The 19,784-nt window shown below is 41.6% G+C and overlaps 1 protein-coding gene across 1 annotated transcript in view; it reads right to left on the bottom strand.

Moving 5' to 3' along the window:
* ASXL3 (additional sex combs like 3, transcriptional regulator) overlaps positions 1–19,784 on the bottom strand; it is a 101,464-nt gene that overhangs the window by 730 nt on the left and 80,950 nt on the right. The window contains exons 7-10 of the mRNA XM_023510248.1: positions 14,690–14,786; positions 12,445–12,550; positions 5,783–7,742; positions 1–3,036 (exon numbers count right to left, since the gene is read on the bottom strand). The exon at positions 1–3,036 is cut by the window's left edge and continues 730 nt beyond it. Coding sequence (XP_023366016.1) covers positions 1–3,036; positions 5,783–7,742; positions 12,445–12,550; positions 14,690–14,786 — 5,199 coding nt within the window. The remainder of the gene's footprint in view (positions 3,037–5,782; positions 7,743–12,444; positions 12,551–14,689; positions 14,787–19,784) is intronic.

Below are 19,784 nucleotides of genomic sequence, written 5' to 3' on the forward strand. Positions count from 1 at the left end.
CGGTGGTGGTGGTGGCGGAGGTCGCACGAGGGCTTTGTTTGGCAGGGCGTGCGCGGCGCCTCCCACCTCCTCGCCTTCCTTCAGGGGCATGTTGGGGGACAGCATGTTGGTGGCCCTCAGCTGGTGAGGTGCTGAGGAAAGACTAACCTCTCCCAAGCCCTTCTGTTCCAGATGCCTACTGAAGGCAAATGCATTACACCCCACCGGGGCCTTGGAAGAGGCCTGGAGCAGGGCTGCGGTAGGAATGGGGCCCCTGGCAGCCATAGGCATTTGGTAAAACTGCTGTCTGTGTGAGGTACCGGCGTCGGGGTGGAAGCTGCCATTCTTGTCGACATGAAATAGGTTCTGCTGGAAGCCACACGAGGGGAGCAGCCGCTTCTGCTGCTTGACCTCAGGGCTGTGGACGATCCTGCTCGGCCCCGGGTGCTTGCTCAGCCATTCTTGCTTAAACGGCTGGCTGTGTCCCAGCTGACTCGCGCCGGCGTTGATGACACAAGGCACCCCTTTAACATCTGGCTCCACCAGCAGCTTCCCCGGCTCGCATTTAACTTGGGTGTGCTCCCCCACAGTCCTGGCTACTCTCTTTTTGGGGTGGTTTTCTCGCTTTCTCATCTGTAGTGGCGCTAGCGTCCCTGCCAAGTATCCCTTGCCATCTGGATTTGGAGAGCTGGATGGCATTTCAACAACATTCCTCTCTGGTGCTGTTTTGCCCACTGAGGTAGTTTGAAGAGGCAAAGGAAGCCTGCTGATTTCAAGCTTGGCTCCCAATCTGGGCTGTGGCAACACTTTCTCCAAAGGCAGGTTGCCCTGCAGCAACTGTGTCACCAGGGGGTTGTTAGCCTCCACCGACGACAGTCGACAGTTCGAGCTCGTGGCACTAGGGACTCTTTTCAGGGTGTCAGCGGCCAAGGAAACAGCCTCTTCCATGGAGCTGGAGGTGGAAGCTTTCATAGTCTGTGTTTGCGGCACGCTGGAGGCTGCGTCGCCAGCTGCAGGGGGCAGCTCTGGGCCAGGGAAGTCCTCAGTATCCATCCTAAAGCTCTTGTCCACTTCACGAATTTCGGACTTCACAGGCAGTGGAATGTTTGTTACGAGATTCCTGGGGTGAAGCTCCGGTACGTTCAAGTAGCTGGCATGCTCAGTTTTGATAGTCTTTGGGCAGCTCTGTTCTAGATATTCTTTCTGTTTATTTGAACCCGAGTGGCTAACCAGAGGCTGCCCTGTGCTCCTCATCCCATCCTCTGTCCAGCAGATCCTGTTACCTGGGTTATACTGATTGCTACAGGTTGTGTCTGCTTCACTTTTGAAAGTAGTTGGGCCACGTGCCTGCTCAGCAAAGCTATGGCTAGGAGCAGCCGCCTCAGTTAATTTGTCTGGAACAACAAGGGGTAATTCTCGGAGACTCGGGCATGTGGCTTGCAACGTTTTACAATCTTGTTTCACAGTAGATGGGGCAATGAAACTGGAACCATGATCTATGCCTTCATTTGCAACTGGCTCGGGCCTGCTAATAACAGACACCTGAGGACATGCCACAGGCTGTACGGTTGTCTCTGTCCTCACTGACCTGCCCTGGTGGTCCACGCTGGCTTCTGCACTTTCAATGGAGACAGTCAGAGACAAGCTGGAGGTCAGCGTGGTGCTGTGGTCCACTATGACCTTACAGGGAATCGACCGGTTTATGGCTGTTGGTGTGAAGCCCCCTGGTGGTCGCTGAGTTTTCCCGGAATTGTCTGCCCTGTTGCGAGGACCTGAAGTTTTGTCCAGGCTTTCAGCACTTAACTTGGGAGGACTATCGTAGGAATTTAGCGTCAGCATGTTTCCCGTAAACATTGTGATGGGTGGGTGCGCAACCAGAGAGTCTGAGACCGTGACGGAGTCACTGCAGCTGAGGGCTGCTCTCACAGTGGTGCCCATGGACACGGTGGCCTGTTCTTCACTCCCAGGCATGGCTATTTTCTCAGAGGAGAATCTGCTGTTAATTCCCGTTGGGGGAATCAAGACAGAGCTAGTGGAAAGATGGTTTGGCAAACTATTTCCAATGGAGGGAGTTGGCACAGAGGTGTACTGAGTGGAGACTAAGTTACTAGCACCACTGCTTGATATCAGTAACTGCTTATCGTCCATGGAGCTCGATATGCCAGAGCCCTCAGTAGTGGCCGGAACGGGAATGCTTTCGATACATTTTGGTATAATGGCTATGCATGGAGTGTCAGTTCCCTGGATGGTTTTTAACATGCTTATATTACAAGCAGAAATTGTAGTGTTTGCACTGTCAACAGACATTAGGACAGAGGATTTATCAACAGAACTCACAAAGGGATGTTCTTTAATTGTTCCTGACACAGCAGTGCTGCAAACAGATACAGGGACAGAATTTTTATTGAAAAGCATGGGCACACTGCTATTTTCTGAAGAGGTAGATGAAACAATTTTCTCAGATAAATGTGACATAGGTATGCTTTCATTGGAACTATGCACAGATAAGTCAGTGGCAGTTTCTGGAAGGGTGGCCGGGTGAAGAGACTGCTGTAATATGGTGGTGGTCTCCCGGAGGTGTGCAGCCTTGTTGCTAGGAGATCTGCAGTTTGGATTGACAATAATGACACCAGTTAAACCTTCCATTTTTGTTTCAGGGGTGGAGGAAACTTCTAAGTTTGGAGGGCCTTCCTTTGAGCCCAGCAGAGGCAATCGTGTCTCTTTAGAGGTCTGGAAGAGATGGGCTCGGGCTTGATGTTTTGCAAAGAGCTTAGCTTTTGTCTGCTCTTTGATGTGCGCCAGGGTTCTCGCCTTTCCACCTTCTCCTGGGCTCCCGATGGCTCCAGAGACGATGCTTGCTGCAGCGGCCACTGCGGCGGCTGCAGCAGCCTCTCGCTGGGCGCGGGCTTGTTGGGCCCGGGCCTTGATGTCAGCAAGAGTCCTGGCTCCTGTGTTCCTCCCCCCACTGACAGACGTGCCAGTGGATGCACGGGACTCTGGTTTGGAGACTGGTTGGCTCTTGATTATAAAAGGTGGCCCAATTTTGGAAAGCTGGATCTAAAAGGAGAAAATAGAAAAAATAATATGCTTCATACACCATCATGGATGAGGCCTGAGGATGTGACAGTGCAGGAGAAAAGACAAGCTGCGTTCTCCCGTGATAGGGACAGAACTACACCTAAATCCTGGGGGGGGGGGCTTTAGGGTAAAAGCAACAATCACTGTAGCATGAATGTGAACATCAAATACTTAATCTCTTTTTTAATTTACAAGAACATCGATTGTGACTTCATTTGGCATGGAAATGAAGCATCTTTGGAAATGCCTCATATAAATGGAAACTGAATCCATGCTTCATAAAATGAGGTTAGCTAAAAAAACTTAGAGATACTTAGTTTTTAAATTATCTTCTTTGCTGATATGAAAGACTGCAACCTCAACCTTAAGGTTGTATGTATTAATTTGACCCCAAGAAAAAAGCCCTGACCAGGAAGTTGGGAACTCATCAGAATTCTCCTTCTGGGAACTGCGCGTGACCTTAGGCAACTCGCTTTGTACCTCAGTTTCTCCAATCACCTCTCTGAACTAGAGAGTCAGTGGATTTTCTGCACTTCTCTGTCACCTTGCATGCTGCCTTAGACATATTTAAAAGAAGATGAGAGAAGTTGGTAAACTCAGTTGTAAAGTGAGACTAGTTATTTCTGGTCTATTTCCTTCAAAGAGCTGTTTTAAAGATGGACTATGACCATATTTGTGAAAATGGTCTGTTTTCCAAAAGGACTCTATTATCATTATGTTTGCATAAAAAGCAAGGCAACCCTGATTTTCTATTTCTAAAAGAAAAAATGGGTTCAGCAGGGTTTTCTTCTGCTATCAGTAACCCACAATGTGCTGGATTTTATACTTACTGTTCACCTACATATGCTAGTTAAGAGACTCACAAAATCATCAGCAAATTCATGAGGCACAAGACCTAACAGCCAGCATCTCATAGCAATGTTGTGGTGCTAAAGTCACTGAGGGTTTTCTTAGTATAACAGATTTGTAGAGGTTGAAGAGCTCTCGCGAGAGTCCCTCAACTTATAGTTGAAAAACTCAAGCCTGTGACATTAGGGCTGTCCTGGGGCCATGTCACTAGTGAGCAACACGGTCTTGGGGCTCCCAGTTCAGTGCTATTTACGTGAACTCTGCTTTATTTTCTTTACTCTTTAGAAGAAGCTTTTCCTAGAACACTTATCTCTCTTTTCCTAACAGATGTATATTTACATTATAATTGACACATTCTGCAGGATCATACATATTAATTTAGAATTACGCTTTGGAACTCTGATAGATGGAATTAGCTTCCAGAGCTACCTCATTTCTCATTTTCAACCTGCTTGTGAAGTCTCTTTTCTAATCCAAAGGCCAAAAACTGATGAACGTGGGGAGGGGATTCGATTTTCCCTTTTAAATAGTCCCTGTAGGCTAGAATATTAAACACATTAAAAAATTACATATCTTTAAGCAAGAGCTTAAGACCAAACCAAGATCAAATATGTCTGCAGTATTTATGTATCCTGTATTTTTAAATGATAGGCGTATCACTTTGAAAATAAGCTTTTGACAAAAATAAATTGGACTTGTGTCTTTAAAAACATTTCTCAGGAAAAGGATATTTACATTACTCTTTCTCTTGCTTCAGAAATTAAAATGCATAGCAAGTTTTTAATTGAAGCTCATGTTCAACTGGTATATATCTAGAATCTTATTTCATAGGGACTGCTTTATTAGATCCAGTAACTATCACCAAATTTTTAAAAGTCAACCTGTGGAGCTCATGAGTCTCATATAAAAAATAGATGAAACAGAGAAAATAAAAATACATTTTTTGAAAGCTTGAGATGTTGATAACTCTAGACCAATCCTATGATAAACTAATCTACTCTATTGTACCAGCCATATAAATGGTCTTATATAAAAAGTCAAATAGGCATAAGTGAAAAAGGGTAGGATTTTTTTTTAATTACACAGAGGGTTTCTTTCGCATGAACCTCAATTTCAGTTTAGTTAGGTAGAGTCAATTTATATAAAAGGCTTGTTTTCTGAGAGTTAAAATTTACCTGGGATCAAAAGAAAGTATATAAATGGAAACATCTGTCAACAAGGCTTTATTACTTTCTGAAGTTAGAGGTCTCTTTATTTTATAGATATACACACACATACAGACCCCCACACATAAAATTCTCTCTCGGTGTTCATAAGGAAATTCTAATCATTTATTCAAGGAATATTTAATGAGGTTCTAGCATAGCTAGGTCCTCTCTGGAAGCAATGGTGGTGTTCAACCTTGGTTGGAAAATCCATGAAGGATTAAAATGTCCTTCATTCCCTTAATATGCTGGCCTCTGACTTTTGACTACTTCTTTTCCTAGACCTCGTGAATTTTCACAAAATGCTGAATAATTTTTCACATTTTTTCAAGTTGAAGTGAGTCTCTGTCCTACACCCTGAAATGTCCTTAAGCCCTAGAATCTATGTGGCCTATATGCTTTCTCCAGGCCCTGTTCACTCAGAGAGAGACTATTTCCTGAAATGCTGAGGTCTAAATATATGCACGTATCTGAACTTCTTGTATGAATTCAATATATAGTCATAAAAAGGATCATTGACTATTAGATTGGTAGCTGGGCGAATCAGATAATAAATTGCTACATAAAACCTGGAGGGGGGAAAACCTAATTTATTCTTGAAAAATTAAGTTCCTAGATAAGAAAAGCGTACCTGTGAAATTCTCTTTTTTTTTTTTTCAAAAACACCATACCTTGAGAGGGGGGACCCTGGGCTCCTCTCGTGGAGGCTGCTCCTTCTCAGGTGGGCTGCTACATGGGATGTTCCGGGCTGACTGATCCTCTTCTATCCTGGCTCTCTTTTCCTTGCAGATTCCAAAGCTGTGCTGCTCTGCAGTTTTTCTCTTGGATATCTCCGAATCTCTACTTTCATTCCTTATTCCATCGGGTGACTTGGAGGGCTCTGACAACTTACAAGTATGCGAGGTCTCCAGCCGACCCTGGGTGCTCCCTTGCTTATGTGTTTTATTTCTAGAGCCTTCTGAAAACGACGTCTTCTCCACTGACGAGCCATACTGCTTTTCCTGTAATTTGGCTGATGGAAGCTCATTGCCCTTACTCTCGGTTTCTTCTGAAAAGACAGATAATTCCAGTGCTGAGGACACTACTTTCTTTTCTGTTCTTTGAAGGACACCATGATTTTTAACTTTTATCATTTCAGTAGAAGGAAGTTCTGGAATGGAAACGGGGTAGGACTTGTCATTGTCAATATGTGATTTACAAGGCTGCTGACTCAGGCTCTTACTGTGTAATTCTTCAGCTGGAAATGTTTCAGGAGAAATAATTGAAGAACTCATTATGATGGGTTCAGGACTACTGGACAGAGTATTTTGCTGGGAGGTAAGGTTCTCTCCCAAGGGTTTGGCAGGGGCAGAAGTTTCTTCTTTCTGTGGGGAGAGTGGTTCTTCAGATACAGAAGGTGACTTTCTTTGCTGATGCGCCATTCTGTCATTCATGGAAGAATTAGAAATTGGAGATGTTTCTGAAGGAAGTGCCAAACTGGATGCAAAAGTGGCCTCAGAGGTGAGAAGCATGGAAGACACTGAAGACGTTTCTGACGTCAAAGGTAAGTCGGACAGTGGTGATGTTTCTGAGGTTAAAGGTAAGTTGGATACTGGTGATGCTTCAGATGTTAGTGGCAAGTTGGACATGAGAGATGCTTCTGAGATTTCAGGTGAAGTGGATATTGGAGACGTTTCTGACATCAAAGACGCGTGGAAGTTTTCATCAGTGGAATTCCTCTGATTATATTTGTCTGCATTTTCAGTGGTGGACACCTCAGAACAGAATGTTGTCTCAAGGGAGGCTGGAGTGCATGATTCTTCTGATGTGGACTGGGTGTCCCCTCCTGGGGATGGCAGGCTGGTACAGGCTCCCTCTGGGCTCTCTGAAGAGAAGGAGGTTTCGGAGATACAAGCATTTTCAGAGAGCTGTTCTTCAGGATCACTCTGCAGCTCCATATCTACAGAAATTGCTTCATTTGGAAACTGGCCTTCTAGAGAGGACGACCCTGCTATTATTTTTGGAGTATTAGTCTCTAGTGCAGTTTCTGGTTCCTGATGTTCTGTGTCACCGACATGAGACACAGATGCAACAGGAGGAACAAGAGAGTCACAGACTTCTAAATGATCAATAACTACTGACATTTCTTCCTGGGAAGATTCCAATTTCTCTTCTATCTTGACTTCAATGTGAGGCAAAGTTTCTAAAACATCATTCATCATAACACAAGATTCCAAGCTGTCTTCAGGACTTGCAATATGGGGCTCTTCATGAGAGTTGGCTGGACTTCCGGACTCCTCAGAAAATTCAGGAATTGTCTTATGGTTTTCATCCTGGCATTCACAGATACTAGTCTCTACCTCTTCTGCAATTTCCTCTTGAATTATAGATTCTTCAGGAATCAAGATATCCTCTGATTCTGATTCTGCCATCACATCTTTAGCTGGAATCTCTATCATAGGACAGAGAGTGGTACAGAAAACAGGCTCTGGAGAAGCTGGGTTTCTCATGCTTTTTGGCTGTTGTTCTTCCAAGGGAGTCTTTGCAGAAGAACTAGGAAGGCCAGAGGTCCCACATGAGGAGCTACGTTCAGCTCCATCATTGTTTGGTCTAGACGTGAGCTTCATAGATTCCTCTCTTGACATGCCCAACCTGAATAGAAATTAGAGATATTAAATTATGGCTCAGCAATAAAACATGAAAGATACAACTTGGATCTCTCAAAAATATAGTATTCAACAGAAGTAAATGCATTGAAATAATTTTACAACACTGCTAATTTCCATAAACTATTTTGTAAATATGTTGTTTCTCTGCTGCTTTTATAAACACAACTAAGAAAATCTACTTCTGATTTAAAAAGGTATGGATTTTTATTTTATAAACAAGGAAATAGGAACCTTAGCAAGCATTAGCAAAAGGAGTAAAGAAATTTACATATAGCCAAATATTAGAAAATATAAGCAGAAAAGCAAAATAATGTACAACATCTTTTTTAAATCAGAGAATAGAAAGATGTTCTTATAGTAGAAAAATTTGTAGTCTTCAGAGGATGTAATAATTCAGATCAATGAAAGATGAATTAAAATAATTCAGATCAATGAAAGATGAATGAAATTCATCAAATTCTGAAATTGAAATGAGTTACAAAGTTTGGTTCTCTTTAATCCAAAAAGTGTTATCTAATCATCTTGTTGTAGCATCTAAAAGTCTAACCTAAAACAATATGGAAAGTTCATCAAATAAAAACAAAACTTATGTGGGGTCATCGAAGTTATTCCACCACCTTACATTTCTGTGAAGCAAAACTTTTAAATTCTTTCATGTCAGTCTCTTCCTGTAAAGATATTATGTTCAAGATCGTAACAACAAAATCAAGAAATAATCCAGCCCAACGTTCAGGTTTTAAGGCAAAGCTAATCAGAGTTACAAGTGAAGATACTGTAAATTTCTACTTTCTGTCGTTAGAAGAACAGGATCAGATGGTAGAGAAATAAGTTGTTCTAAATGCAGGTAAATTAGGGGTCAGGCAACGACAAAGCTAAGCGGGACATTTTCCGAGGAAGAAACACCTTTGAGTGAAGAAATACAGCTAAAATAAATATTGATGCATGGATGGAGCTGGAAAATGTTCCTCTTAGCCAAGTATCACAAGAATGGAAGAAAAAGTATCCAATGTACACACCCCTATTACGAAATTAATGTATACCTTTTATATGAAAGCTATAACCTAATAACAGCCTAAGAATATGGGGAAGGGGGAGGGAGAAGGGAGGGGGGATTGGAGGGAGGGGGATAGGAGGGATCACTTCTGTGATTTATCTTACAAGGGTACAAGTGAATCTTTCTAAGAGTAGAATATGAATGTTTTAACACAATAAGAAAATGACATGAAGGCTATGTTAACTAGTTTGATGGAAGTGTTTTGGATTGTGTGTGAAAACCCCACACTGTACCCCAGAAGTGCATTAATGTACATAGTTACCATTCAATAAAAAAAAGGAAAGAAACATAAAAAAAAAATATTGATGGATAAAAAGACCTCAGTGACATCTGCTTTACCCATTTACCTAAATAAAAGGCTCAAAAATGAGAGGGAAATAAAACTGAATACGTTTCTTGTGGACCTGATTATTGTCTTAAGTTCAGAAGTCTCTGAAAAGAAGGTAGAAGACATTGCCTTCCTGATTAGTCTCTTTCCTTCCAACATTCTCTAAAATGGGTTCAAGGTACTATTTGTAACTATACTGAGAGCCACATAAAAACTACATTACAGATATCTTTAAAGCAGAATAATCAGTCCCTTGGGACTAAGGCAAGCAGAGGTAACACAGATACTAGGTTAGGTATGTGACCACTGACAGCCAAATTTCTGCTAGTTGGTTAATAATGACAGTGTCAAACATACATACAGATAATTATATGTACATATATATAATCCCTGTATAAAATGTGACTTTGTCGTTTCAGTATAGCATTTCATTATTCTCACAAGAAAATAGCTTTAAGATGGCATAAGGCATGGACAGAAGATGTTCATAGCACACCCCATCATATACAAAGAAAATCCCTAACCTCAAGAAATCTAAACCACAGATTCACAGACCAAGTCCTTATAATTCATAGTTAGCATATATAACATATACTATATAGATGGATAAATATAGGTATATAGTTTTAGTTACTTAGCAATATAGATCTATCTATCTATCTATCTATCTATCTATCTAGTTTTTAGTTACTTAGCAATCACCCAAATATAGAACAACACTATTATATACTAGTATTAGAATAATACGAATCTATTATAAATAGATTAAACAAATAGAAATCACAAACAAATAGCAGAAAATGAAATCAGACTTCTTAATTGGAGATAAGTTTGAATGGTGGGCAAATTTCTTGAAAAAATTCAAGAGCAATGAAAAGGCACAGCTGTCAGTCAACTGAAAGCCGTCTGGTGCTAGGAAAATATAGGTAACCTGGAAACAACAGAATGAGAAGGGCAGTCACTGAAATGTCTAAAACACACCTGCTACCCAGTATGTAGTCCAAGATAGAAAAGAGCGAAAGACAAGTTCAGTGACATGAGGAGACAAAAGCGATCAATAAACTACAGCAGGAAAAAGGTCCTTAGAAGAAATGTTTCTATCTGAGCTTAGTGATGGTGAAGAAGGGGCGTGTTTACTGATGGCCTTGTAGCTGTCACCCTTTAGGGCGGGGACCCTAAATCTGATATCCATGGGAGTCTGTGAAACACCCAAATTGCATGTAAAAAAAATAGTGCCTGTATGTGAAATCAGATCTGAGATGTATTTACAGGATTTAGACCATGAGCAAGTTACTTAGGCTGACTATTGTTAGCCTGGGGAAATGACTTGGCTTCATTTTCCTTTAGTTTCTTAATCTGTTTTTAAAAAAACAATTATGAATAGAAATGGCATCCTCCTTATAGAACTGTTGGGAGGATAAAATGAAGTAATATTTGTAAAGCTTGTAGAAACACATCTGAGCCAGAATGTGCACAATGCATTGGTTATCTGCCGAGTGAAGGAACGCTGTCTGTAATATAAGTTCCTAGAGTGGAGGCTCTCTGAGGGGAGGATCAGGACAGCCTACAGGGGAAATGCGCCCTGCCATTCAGAGCAGTGTTTGGCACCGAGAGATGTTGGATAAATATGGTGAATTAATAAGATAATGCACCAGTCATTCAACAAAAATTAACAACAAATGCTTTGGATACCACTCATTCAGTTATGTTTCTGCCACCACTGAAAAGCGTGCTCCCGACATTTCCTTTCACAGACAAAAGGACAGGGAAGACTCTAAGTGGTTTTCAGTCTTGTCTTCTTGGCTTCCTAATCCGAGGCAATAGTATGACCTGAAAGCTTCTTACAAAGGCAGATTCCTGGGCTCAGCTCCCAGAGCTTCTCAGGCAGTGTGTTCAGCCTGGATACAATTCTGAAATCTCCAGTGAGGACTTTGATGCAGGCAGACTTGAGTAACTCAGCCAGTGTCCACATGTGAAGGCATATAGTCGACTAGCCGGCCACATTTTAAATTTTTAATAACAGTCTTTATCTCTACTTGGTTTTGCTTAGATTTGCTCAGGCATCCGGGAATCCTGGCATAGCCATTAAGAACAGGCCTTCCTAGACAAGAGCACTGCCATCCAGGACAATTCACCACAGCTGGCCCATTCTGAGTAACTACTACAGGCAGTTGATTAATCACCTGATTTCTTTTTAGGACGAGGTCCCATGTGAGACTTCTGGCATTTCCCCCCCAATTGAAGGGGACATTTTTGTCAAAAGAGATCCAATAGCCTAGGTTTTGTTACCTCTAAACACTTCTGTGTCCTTCAACCAAAATATAACAACTTTCAAGCACTGATTGTATATGTGAGGGTTAGGGCACAAATTTCTCTGAGGAGCATGTGAAATATTTCCTAAATCTCTCCTTTCTGTCTAAAAGACATTAATTCTGCCCAAGTAGAACATGCCACAGCTTAATGTGAGGCAAAGACGAACCTTCTTTCAGGTTAGTTCATTTACTGCCATAGTTATACGTGGCTAATATCACTTAAAAAGGAAATACACACAAATAATAACAAATTAAAAAGAGATTATGCTTGAAGAGGAAGATGAAAGTGAAGGACAATACCTCACTCTGGCGCTCCCCAAAGCAAGGAGTAACACAGATTAAAAATAGATGCACGGTCTGGGCGTGTGGCGCACGCCTGTAACCCCAGCACTCTGGGAGGGTGGATTGCCTGAGCTCACAGGTTTGAGACCAGCCTGAGCAAGAGCAAGACCCCATCTAAAAATAGCTTGGTGTTGTGGCAGGTGCCTGTAGTCCCAGCTACTTGGGAGGCTGAGGCAAGAGAATCACTTGAAACCGTGAGTTTGAGGTTGCCATGACACCACAGCACTCTACCAAGAGTGACAAAGTAAAACTCTATCTCAAAAAAAAAAAAAAAGTCAATGTTATTGGACACGTGAGAGGATACGCACCTAAAACTACTTATCTATGTTCATTAATGAAAATATTCGGAAAGAATTTTACTCAAATTAAGAAAACTAAAATTAACTTTTATACATTTCATGTACTTTTTTCAGCCTGAAATAAATTTTCAGGAACAAACTATAAACCCCTGAACATGCTTTTTTTTTTAGAAAAAACTTGAAGTGCTGATATGCCACTATAATTTTATCTGCCTTTTCTTACACTGAGGGACTACTGCCTTTTATCACAGGTTTATTAAGCTTTACAGCATATGAGTGTGCTATGTGAAGCAGAGAATTACATTTTCATTTGCTTCTGAGAGAAATAAGAAAAATACCCTCGTACTTACTTTTCTCCATAAAACCTCTCAAAGAATTTTTCTTTCCAAGGTTCTGTTTTCTTTTCCTTTTCAATTTCTTGCCTTATCCGCAACTGCATTTCTGGGGTAAACTCTCCTGGAAAGAAAATGCTAATATAATGAGTAAAAGTGGACAACTCTTTCGCCTATTAATAGAGAAAATATGTAATCCCTTTGAGGGAACTTTTATGGATATGGAAAAGGATGCATAATACCAACATTTCTACGGCTTCGCCTTTTATGAATATCACTCAGTCACTGCATCATATACACACTCCGAAGCACTTAGCAAATACCCCGCATGCGGATGGCTACAAATAAACAGGCCTTGCTACGGTCCTTGAGGAAATCAGTCTGGTGGAAATAGAAGCTCTTAGTGGACGATGATATAATGCCCAAAGCCTTACGCAGGCTATATGAATAAACAGACAGTGTAAAAAGGAAAGCACTTAATTCTGCCCAAATTGATTAAAGAGGACCTCATATGAGGTTAGACAACTGGTTCACGAACTCATTCTAGAAAAAGTGCTCCCTCCCTCATGGCTGAGCGTTACTTGTCACCTTCGAAGGCCTCCCCTTGTTAAGCTGCGTACGAACGCCAGCACCTAGTCTACCCTTCAACGCACTTTTTCTAGGATGAGTTGGTGACCTTAATTGTTGGACTTTGTCCAATGATAGCTCTGACGGCCATTCCAAAAAAGGCTTCCCGAATTGCTGTGAAGGGTGGAACAGGTCCCGGCACCACTGCGTAGCTCCCCATGGGGAGGGCTTCGAGAGTGGCTGCGGTGATGTCAGCAGGGAGGTTTGTAGCACCTTTCCTGGGATAAGTTCATGCACTTAATTGTCAGACCTCATATCATATAGGAGCAGATTTTTGAGTCAGCTTTGTGGAAGGTAATTGGGCATGATATAAACTGATGACTCACAAGGTATAGAGAAACGAGTATGTATATTTACTTTGAGTGGCCAATGAAATAAAATGGGAAAGGAAAGCTGAGCCCAATTATCCAAAGAGAGCCCTTCACTTTCCTGTAAGAAAGAGATGGAGGTCTTCATGGCATTCAGTGAGGGATAAATATGGCCAAATGAGCAGGTTAGAAAGACAGGTCTGGCCATGGGGTGAAGAAGACGGAGGACTCCGGGTAGGAGGCTACTAACAGCATGGGCAGGTATAGAGGTTACGACTTGGCCAGTAGCAGTGAAATGTCGAAGAGGATCAAGTAATAGTTCATGACCAGACAGGCCTGGGACAAAGGGAGGGGTCCAGGACAGCAGTGGGAACACAGGCGAGTGGTGATACTACACACAGGAGAAGGCAGCAGAGGGAGCGGGCAGGAAGGGAAGCGAGTGAATTGAGTATCGGGCATTCGGCTTTTTAGGCACCTGTGTCGGTTACTGAGCTGTGACAGGCACCTGGACACAGAACACTGGGGATCAGCAGAGGGAGGCAGAGCCAGATTTGGAAATTCTTGGCATATGGGCCATACTTAAAACCAAGGTGGTGAATGAGGCTGCTGAGAGGCTATGTGTGGTTAGAAAACAAAATACTGGAGATGTCTACATTCGCCATCAGAAACAGAACAGGAGCTCCTGCCGGGAGCTGAGAAAATGCTGTTAGAGATGCAAACCCAGAAATCAATTAAAAATCTATTTTGAATGTCTAAGGGAGATGGTCCCAAATTGGATCGTGTAAAAAACAAATGAGATATTGGCGGAAGTACTTGAAATTAAGAACTGGGAAGAGAAAAATTGGATTTTGCCAGAAGAAAACCATTAGTATTCATTCTCTGGGAGGAATGTTTCAGTTGCATGTGCTGGGCTCACCCCTGGCTAGAACCCTTTGAGTGTGTAAAGGGGAAAAAGTGATAGCAGGGAGTGTTTTTTAGTCGCTCGAACACCCTGGCGATTTCAAAGGAAGAAAGTATTAAAGGAAGCTTCAGGTGCAGAAAAATTAAGAGAACGCATAATAGATAGAACAATTTAATTGACATGCTCACTCCAAAAAAAAATTTGATATATACAAATTTTTATTATGTCCAAGATAAAATTATGCTTTCTTCAAAAATATCTGACATCAAAAATGCCGAGCATAACAAAAATGTACTGCAGTAGTTTGGAATGGGATAGGAGTTTTTATTAAAGTATGTTTCAGAGGGGGGAATCAAATAAAGGTACAAAGCCCAGTGCAATATGTGTACTCCGATATGTCACAGAATAATAAAAACCAGACATTTACCTTCTGCCAGTCGCTGTTTCCACCCTTGCGCTGCATATGCAAAGAATTCATTATTTAGAGCTGAAGTGCTGAGGCGTAAAATCCCATCACTTCCCATCTAAAAAATAAGCCGACAAACACAGGATCCCATTAGGAATTATTCAAAGCAAAAGAACACAGGAAGGAAGCAAAAAGTGAGCGGTGCTGGGAGATGCGTGTGTGGGGGTGGGGGGAGGAGGAGGAAGAGGTGAGGAGAGAGCAATCGCACGTGTGTAAGGGAGAGGGAGAGAGAAGGTCCAGGAAGAGGGGAAAGGGACTCAACAGAAAGTGAATCTCCTAGGATGGAACTGCGTGCATCCTGCCTGCTGCTGCAGGAGAGAGAATGAACTAGAGTGTGGTCTGTCCCTGGCTTCCCAGGAGAGATGCTAATAGTCCAGCAGTAGGTGAGAGGGAACTGAGACACGCAAAATGTAAAATCTTGGGCAATATGTCTTTGTGGACACGCGGGTTTAGGAAAAATATGAAGGGTGGAAGTGGCTCATGAGAGACGAGAAGGATGTGGACAGAATGGTCAGAGGTCGACACACAGTGTATTGTTGAAAAGCATGAGCTAATTACAGAGGCAGGACATCATCGCCCTCAGTCACTGGACCGTTGGGAAGGTACAAGGATGCTTTAGCCTGGTAGGGAAAGGCTTAGAGAACCGTAGCCCCAGCTAGATTCGCTAAGGTTTCCTCGTACTCTCACATATGCAATTCACACTGAAACTCTAATTACCTACATTACCTGAAAACGCACCGAGAGACTTCTTCTCCTTATGTTTTTATTCTTTTATGATCTTCCCTACACTCCACCATCTTCACCCTCTGAAATATCATCTCTCTTTTAAAATTTAACTGAAACAATGCCTTCAGGCATGTGTTCGCTATCCACTCAGGAGCAAAGGAACATGCAGGGTGTGAAAGGATTACAGCCCCCTCAGCTGCCTAATGGCCAATCAAACACAGAAAAGAGAGACAGGAGAACAAAATCCGAGTAAGCTGACTTTTGACATCATGGCATTTACAGGGAGGTCACAGTGATGAGAGCCTGAAGTTCATCTAAGAAGATACCAGTAACTGTACCAAAATATTTGAGATTTGAAATTACTGAAAACTTGCAAAATTTCAGGCAAGATTTCACTTATTCACTGACTTACTATTTCCACATGCTCAGTTGTTTCATCTTTATTCAACGGATACTTATTAAGTCACTCCTGGGAACTTATGTGCCTGGCACTTGTATAGGTGCTGGCAATATAGTGGCAATAAAGACAAAAACAATCTGTTCTTGTGTTCTAAATATATTCGACATAGAGCAGATGCTTTCGGCCCTTGTGTGCCCCTTCCACCCATCTAGGTTGAGCATGGCTGCCATGTGCAGGGGGAACTACACACAGTTTTGAAGCCTGGGAAAAGCCTACAAAGATTTCTGTTCAAAATAATTACTTTGATAGCTGAGTAAAGGATGGAACAGAGAGGGAACGTCATAAATACAGAGATATCACTAGAAAGGGTATTGGAACCCTTATTATAAGAGATAATAAAAGAAATCTGAGACACTCTGGACTGGGTGTGAGTCTTCAGGATGGATGAGGTAAAGGCATACGGAGAATGGCTGAGGATGTAATAAAATTTTTGCTCAGGATGGCGGAGGAAAACAGTGGTTAGCCTTGAGTATAAGTCCTCAAGAAACGTTCCCAAGGAGGTGTAGCAAGGACAATCGGGATGAGGACAGTCATCTGAATGGCTGACGTGTTCCTGTGTATACACTCTGAGTATGTAGACTGGGGTGCAGGAGCCCTGGGAAAGGCACCTCCACTTAATGAGGGCAAACGGAGGAGGTAAGCTTATCACAAAGCTAGATTTTAACTGGGACTAGTAGATGGAAGACGAGTTCTCAGAAGAGGTAGAGGAATTTATTAAATATACGGTACATTTAAAGAAGGCACAGTGGTAAGAGTGAGAATCATTCTACATCTGAGGATACAGATGGTACCTTATACACGTCTATAGTTTATGGAATGCTCAGTATCTTGCTAGTATTCAATAAAAGTTTACTGTACTACTGCTCTGTGCAGTGATCTGTAGAACTTAACACTGGTCGCTGATACACAGGATTTTAGCTCCATATATCCATGCCAGGCCAGGGGCATGATTAGTTACTAATTGAAATTTCAGCATAATTTTAAGACACAAAGAAATACTAGACCCAGATTAGCTCTGACAGATTCTCAAGACTTCAGTACATGAAAATGCGAGGCAGTGTGACATAAACACATTCAAGAATACGAAAGCTGGCCCTGAAGGAAAATGTTTTTCTTCTAAAGCATAAAAGTAACTTTAACTGCCAGATTCCCCGGCTGTATGAGACAGCACAATTAAACACTACGGCCAAATTAGATTTAGGAAATAAATGCCAATAAAACTTTTAAAATACACTATTCATTTTATGGCTTTTAAGAAATACTGTCCAAGGATATAACATTTTAATGAACCGGAACAATAAACATTTCTGAAGAGTTTTTTTTTTTTTCCTATTGAGATATAAATTCTTATTTTTCTGACTAGCCAAAATAGAAATGTTCATTCCCCCAAATCACCTGTCTTATAATGAGGTGTCTAAATAAACTATTGATAAGTTATATTTCCTTTTTAATTAGGGGAAGAAAAACTCTGATCATAATCATTGTTTCAGAGGAAAATAAATACTATAAAAGAACATATATTCACATAGAGATCCTTTTATACAGGTTTACTTATGTCATTTGCTTTTGTTATTAATTATATTAACATGCACTGTATGGGCAGACATCCAGTGGGATTCGAGGGGTTAATAAATGTCACTCTTGCCTACCATTCAATGACTATTAATTCAGTACAGAACATATTTAGATTTAAAATAAACCTCTATTACATGTTTTTATTATTTTATTTCTTATTTTGTGTTTCTTGCAAGTAACTTTAACTGCAGGGCATGAGGGTTGCTTAGAGGAATAGTAGGGAATGTTCTGGAGCTAGAAGGTGGCTACACAATAATGGTGTACCCAGCAATCCCGAGCAATCTGGACTTCACTTGCAGGATGATGAGGAGTCATTCAGTGGAAAGGCTCCACAGCACATGGGCAGGTCAGCAGGCTGCTGTTTTAGACAGGGTGTCAGGGTGGGGCTCTCACATTCACTATTAATAAGAGACATTTGGCAGACACCTGAAAGAGGTGGGAATCTGGGCCAAACATCTGTCTGGAGAAGAGCTAGCTGAGCCAAGGAAACGTAAAGCCAGAGACCTGCAAGTGGGCCCTGCACGGAGTCCTACAGACCCAGAGAGCAGAGGGCGGGCAGAGGAGGCAGGAGGCAGGGGGCGCTGGGCCCTGTGGCTCACTACAGCCTGGCTTCTCCTGAGGGAGCTGGAAGGCTTTTGATGGGGAAGGTCTGACCAGAGCAATGAGGGTCTCGACTGCTAGGTTCAGAGAAAACTTCAAAGTAGTGCTGTCTAAAAACAATGTAAATGGTAGTCATCTGCTTGATTTTAATTTTTCTAGGAATCATGGAATCAATCAACACTAAATATAAAAAAAATTCAGAGAGAAAACACTACTGAATAAAGTAACATTTAGATGGAGAAGTAGAAGGCTTTTGTGCTATCACTGTTACGACAGAGTTTTAAAGAAGATTTTGTAACAAAAGCCTCCTTCCTCTCGGCTGAGTCCTTTTCTACCACCTGCTACTTTTGTGATATGTACAGATGTGTGTTTATCTACATATTATATCTATACATACATACACATGCATATACAGATATATATGTATACATATATACACACACATATTTTTTATTTTTCCTCTCCAAACACAACTTTCTTTTGTTGTTGTTAGGCTTTTCTTTTCTTTTTCCTTTCCTTTCCTTTTTTTTCTTTTATTGAGACAGAGTCTCACTTTCTATTGCTCTGGGTTGAATGCCATGGGATCATAGGTCACAGCAACCTCAGACTCTTGGGCTCCAGTGATCCTCTGCCTCAGCCTCCTGAGTACCTGGGACTACAGCTGCCCACCACAATGCCTGACTAGTTTTTCTAATTTTCAGTAGAGATGGGTCTTACTCTTACTCAGGCTGGTTTTGAACTTCCAAGCTCAAGCAATCCACCTGCTTTGGCCTCCCAGAGTGCTAGGATTACAGGGGTGACCCACCATGCCCAATCTTTGCAATCGCAATTTGTACACAATCCAATTACTTGCCCAAGATGATGGTCTCCCATGGAATAGAATCTTTTGCTCATCCCAAGAGAATTATTGTCTTTCACCAGATGACCTGCCCAGCCTTTATGTCTGCAGCAGAGATGTTCAATCAGATTTGGGGCAGGCCATTCTTTAGAATAAGACACATTGGCAAACAACCTCTCTGGCCCCAGATAATGGCAAAAAAGGAATATCATGTTATAAGACAAAGTTTTTCTCATGATTGCCGCTATTGATTTCAGCATATGTAATTAAGACATCTATGTATAAGGTATATACAATGTCAAAAGCAATTAAAGAAAGAAAAACTTATATACTGATTCTTTAAAAAGGTCAAGTATTGAGTTTCAACTATTATGCTTACATGGGATTCCCCTTAAGGGTCCACACAAAATTAGTAAGTATAATTCAATATTTTTCTAGTGACATTACTCTACGTTTTAACATTCTGACACCTTTCCTAAGAATCATTCTGTTTTCAAAGCCTCCCCCACAGGGAGGATGCCCTATTCAAGTGTGATAATATCTACGATCCTTTGGCAATGTGCTTGGAAGAGACGTAGGCCATGGTAAAATCAGTGAAAATACCTAAAACAAAGGCATCAAAAGGCCATGATAAAGTCATTGACACATCAAGCTTTAAGTATTTCCTCCAAAATTAGAGAAGTATGTTTTAATGTTCACAGCTCCTCTCCTTCCTTACAAATTTGTGGACAATCCTTGGCCATACCTTGGGACATTCTGTTAGGCCACTATGAGAAGTGATGTTTCCACAATGATCCAGAGGCAGACAATAAAATTTGTACAAGTTTTAGCAAGTATGAGAATGTGTGTGTGTCTTA

This window comes from Otolemur garnettii, unplaced genomic scaffold, assembly GCF_000181295.1.
Source record: "Otolemur garnettii isolate 467f Iridium unplaced genomic scaffold, OtoGar3 scaffold00012, whole genome shotgun sequence".
Taxonomy (NCBI): Eukaryota; Metazoa; Chordata; class Mammalia; order Primates; family Galagidae; genus Otolemur; species Otolemur garnettii.